Here is a 5,540-nt window from a genome sequence, read left to right on the forward strand (position 1 = left end):
ATAATTTTTTTTTCTTTTTTAATGATTTTTGTTTGTTAATATAATAAAATCATTTTACATAAAATAAACAATTTATGTGAACATAATTTTTCACTTGTTAGTTATTCGTTATTAATTAAGTATTTCGCTAGAATTCTATATTGTTATCTCACCTTTAATTAACAATATAGTTTTTTTTTAAATTAGATAAACATTACATATTCTTGCATGTCGTCCCAGCTCTACTGGCGTGCAAAATTAAATTTTAATGGGACAATGAGAAGAGGGTTAAAGTAACATTGCAAGATTTGCGGTCGTCACAAAATTTTAGTTAACTTAATAAACGTCTTTAATAATTAGAAATCTAGAACTGCAAACACTAAAATCTGTCTCAATGTAAATAAAGCGGGAGTGGTATCCCCTAACTGTATCGAAAATTCTTATATAATACTAATGGGGATGGTAACTCGGGATATGGACATGAATTCTGAAATTTAGTAAAGTACTGCTTACGGTCAACGGAAATTTTTCAAAATTTGACGGAAGGCAAAGAATTAGATATTTCAACCATGTTTCAAATTCCGTTTATCTATTAATGAAACACTACTTAAGTTGTAGGCTTTTGAAAATCTAAAAAAAGAATAACTTCCACTTCCGGTTTCCGGAAATCGATGAAAAGTTGTTACAGAACTACAAATTTGATATTTTACTTATATATGAAATTTCATCAACCTAGCTGTAACGGAAATCGTGTTCACAGACATACGCACACATACACACACAAACATACGGACATAATTGCAAACTATGTTTTTTCCGACTAAGGGAAATCTCGAGAAGGTTTTAATACCGCAAGACTACAACGTTGAATTGGTTACGTCTGTTTCATTTTCTTTTACTATTTCATCAATTTTTTTTAACCGTGTGTGATCGTAATAGACTCACCCTGTGCGTATGATATGCAAATAAACAGTATGGCTGCAATGTTTATTTTTGCAAACTTCATCTTGATACAACTTTTAAGGTGATATAGATATATATCTGTAATTGAAACAAAATTAGTAATAATAAAACATGATTAACATAACTTTTTTTTAAACAATAAACAGCGAAAATGAAATAAAACGAACACGATGAAATATTTAATGAGCTGGTTGCACAACATCAATACGTAGCCTACTTATATCAATACTAATCATTAGACACCGCGTTCGATACATATTATAGAAATGTATGTTACCAATATTTGAAAGAGATATAAACATATTTTTAAAATGAACGCAATGTTTCTAATATTATCACGTTTGGTTTAAATTCAGCAAAATAAAATCCATATAGAGAATAGTCAGTTAAACTTATTTGTGAAATTGATTTTCATTTCTGGCGTATATAATGCTTAAATTATTAATAACTAGTTGTTCTCGACTATTATATACATTTACAAACCGATAAAATCGTTTCAAGTTTGTAATAAAACTTGTGAAACCCTTCATTACATAAATTAATTTTTTGAAAGCTTTTTCAAAAAAAAATATTTTTTTACTTGGTAGGTTGTGGTGTTTAAAGAGCATAAATGACAGAATGTAGCAGTTTTGCTACATTATGTAACGGTATTTTTAAATATGTAATCAGAAAAAAATGATAAATCAGCTATCATTGGAAATTTATTTTGTTATTATTGATTTTAGAAATACACTTATTTATCCCACATTAGGAGCATTAGAAATTTATTTACAAGAAAGCAGTTTACATGTTTCGCACCACGTTGCTATTACCAGTTATGTAATATTTCTTAGTAATTATGAATATTTTGATTGTGCCAGTCAATACTTAGTCTCAGTTTGTTTAGCATAATTTCAACTTGTTATTGTTCTAAATGCAAAGTGGTTTTTAAATATTTAAACTTGTTGATAGAAAAGAAAAAAGAATATATCTACTATGCTGACATTCAGCCATCATTAGATCTTTGTCCAGTGCATAGATACCAGAGACATTACTGTAAGAAGTCAATTGTTTATATCTTCACACACGCACTAAGTAAATTATAATTGAAATAAAAATAATTTATCAGTGCAACTTTTATTATACTTATGATTATTATTATTGTATGTATTTTATGTGCAAGTATATGTATTATATGTACGAATTTCAGAAAAATATTATACCATTTTTTTCTTCGACAATAATTACCACTACAATGTTTACTACAGTTATTATGTTGTAACGTCATAAGATATTTGACCAAATATTACACCAATTTCACTTTTATTTTGATTTTTTTTAAGTCTACTTTTTATTTAGTCAGAACTGTACTGCAACATAATAAATTTCTGCAACATAATGTATCGCTTATTCTTGACAAAAGTAGATGCTGTAAAAATAAATAAAACCATGTCAACACTAAAACAATATCTAATCATTCATAAATTGTATGAATTTATAAGCTAGTTTTGATTACTATTATAAAAATAAGTTATTCACTACTACCTATGGTAATATTATTTTATGTGTACCTTTATGTAGTAAATTAAACTTATGCTTAGAATGTAGGTATATGCCTAATATTCTTATTTTTATTCTTTTAATATTGATTAATATCATAATTTCTAAGCTTATTAGACCCAAACACTTTCTATACGTATGAATTACATGCACGTCTTCCAAAGATCAACTAGTAAACATAAGTCTAATACTAAATTATTATTGTTATACATCATGACACATTTTTTTCTTGAATAGCAACGCCACAATGTGCTTTCTTTAATATAGGCTTATTATAGTTACACACTGAATATATTTGCGTATATATTAATGAGTATTACGATTGTTACAGATTTTTACTCTTTTACTCTAGAAATTACAAGTATTTTAAAAAATTATAAAAGAAAAAAAAAAGCTGGTAAAAGAACCAACAGGTAACTAGATTCTAGCTAAAAGACATTAGGAATAGCTCAATCTACAATTATTATACTAGAGAAAAGTTACTATACAGTAGTCCCAGCTGATGTCAAGGTCGCACCGTATCGAAATTGCTACATATCGTAATTAAATTTTATCAGAACAAATATAACAAAATAGTGCATAAACAACTTATTTTTAGGTAAAAATGCTCACCTGAGATAAGATCATGTTTTTTTTCTAGAAGAAAACCACGGCTGTGAATTATAATTATCTTCTCAAAAAACACCTAAATCGTAGCTGTCCGACCGGTGTAAAAAACGGAATCGTATAGGAATTGTGTGAAATGAAACACACATATACTCATTTTTAAGTATGAATTTGTGTCAAAAGTGATCAAGCAGGAGTATGGCATATTGAAAACTCTGTTTAAACATTTGTGTAGATTCAGTGGGGGTTATTTCACTTTGTAGCAAAATCAATACAATATGAAATGAAGGGAACCTATTTACATTGCCGGATGTAGGAATAAGCTCTACCTTAGTGTCTCTATTTTATTAGCCCCCAACCCCTCGAACATTTTTAAAATTGAAAAGAGAGAAAGACAGAGAGAGAGAGAGATGTTGATAAACTGCCTATGGACAAGCATTCGTTATGGTCAGACAACTTGTGGGCCGATCATCTATGTTCGAAACACCTTCGCTCAATAGCATCTATGAATGTATGATTAGAAGATCTTAGCACTTTATGTTTCTATGCATTTTAGAAAGAGCTGTTGCAATTATTTAAATTGTATTAAAGTATACAGAAATGAGAATGAAATATACACATAAAAACATACAAACTTAAACATACAAGCATGAACACACACATGGTCATACTCACAATTGCCAAATGATCTGAGTGATATTTTCCGTGTGCGCATTTGTCTGTGTGCAAACATTTCTGTGTGTTTTTTCAGTGTGCGGAAACTACGCATTGCACAATTTTCTGATTGCGGAAAAAAATCTCTTTGCGTAATTTTCTGTTTGTTCATTTTCTATGTGCGCACTTTTCTCTTTGCGCATTATTCTGTGTGTGCACATTCCTGTTAGCTCTATATGTTTGCGCAAATTTCTGTTTGAACATTTTTCTCATTGCGCATTTTCCCGTTGCGCATCTTTCCGGAAGCCGTGCTCGCCAAGTGCTTGAATGTCACAAACTTTTAGTGACAAGTTTACTTTCTAGTCCCAGTTAAATTTCTAGTCCCAGTTAAACTTCTGCTCCCAGTTAAATTTCTTATCGTAGTTAATATGAAGAAAGATAGATAGCCCAGCGCATGAACTCTAGATAAAAATAAATAAATGTTATTTAGCCTTAGGTTATTTTTATTTTTTGCTTTATATTTTTATGATTCGATTTATGACACCTCGCTTGGATGCACAATTGATATTACCTGATTGAATTTGTCGCAAATTCGCAATGCATCTTAAGACATTATTAACGTTTGTATTCTATTTACTGTAGACAAGTAATTTAAATATACTGCCACATGAGATGTACTAACACACACACATACAACATACACCCACACACGCAGATATATATATATATATATATATATATATATATATATATATATATATATATATATATATATATATATATATATATATATATGTATATATATATATATATATATATATATATATATATATATATATATATATATATATATATAAGTATTTACATATTTTGATAATACTAGGTCTACATTATGTTTGCTAAATCGTCTAAAAAACCGCTTGCATATATTTCATTTAAAGTGTTATTTTCCATTCAAACACTAAGTAAATATGGAAGAAGCGGTAGGAACGCATTAAAATAACAATCTATGTCAATATTGATATACAAGTAAATAAGACAACTTTTCGGTGCCTCGACTGCCGATAGCACAGGTGATGTAAAGTTCAACAGTTTCTTTGGAGTTTGGCACAAGTAGCTATAATGCGGTCAGTTTTATGCAAAAAAATCTGTAGTTTCCCTACCTTATTAAGCGTTGATTAGAGCTTGATAGACCAGAGCATGGAATCGAGCATCTGTCTTAACAGTCACGGGCTCTAGCTACAAACCACGCTGTTATAATACAGACTTTATATTGTGTTCCAAGCTTTGTAAACTAGAAAACGCCATAATATTAAAACACAAGTGCGCCCCTATTATACAAGAGACTTTGAGTTCAATTCATAACAAAAGCAACTTACTTGTGATAACAAAACAATTCAGACTCCCTTTTGTCCAATTAATTTTGACTTTAATCACTAAAGGTGCAGATAGGACCAGCATATGTTGTCGAACACCAAGTCGATTTGTCACGTTGGGAAAACAACAAGTCAAGTGTTGTATGCAATGACTCAGCTGACGACAGGTGTTCAAAATCGACTACCCCGCAACACGTGCCCCGCCAAACTCATAGAATCCAAATCATCCACACGATAACGGTTTGTTAGTGAAATGTCGCACTGCCGCCCAGGGGACTTCACTTGTTTCTGAACCGCAGAGGGGCGCAACTCTTGGGTCAGAGAAAATTCTAGTCCTCTAAAACATTAAGGTTAGACTTTTGTTAAACTTTTGAAGCTAATAATTAATTTTGTGGTGAAAATTTATTCATCTGTACCGATTTC

The 5,540-nt window shown here is 30.1% G+C and overlaps 1 protein-coding gene across 1 annotated transcript in view; it reads right to left on the reverse strand.

The window, feature by feature from the left end:
* LOC131948008 (fibrillin-1-like) overlaps positions 1-5,188 on the reverse strand; it is a 13,151-nt gene extending 7,963 nt beyond the window's left edge. Inside the window, exons 1-2 of the mRNA XM_059309498.1 lie at positions 5,121-5,188; positions 925-1,020 (exon numbers count right to left, since the gene is read on the reverse strand). Coding sequence (XP_059165481.1) covers positions 925-985 — 61 coding nt within the window. The 5' untranslated portion in view covers positions 986-1,020; positions 5,121-5,188. The remainder of the gene's footprint in view (positions 1-924; positions 1,021-5,120) is intronic.
* Between the last annotated feature and the right edge of the window lie 352 nt (positions 5,189-5,540).

The sequence above is a fragment of the Physella acuta genome, unplaced genomic scaffold (genome assembly GCF_028476545.2).
Source record: "Physella acuta isolate Inbredline_101_S28 unplaced genomic scaffold, ASM2847654v3 ptg000007l, whole genome shotgun sequence".
Lineage (NCBI taxonomy): Eukaryota > Metazoa > Mollusca > Gastropoda > Physidae > Physella > Physella acuta.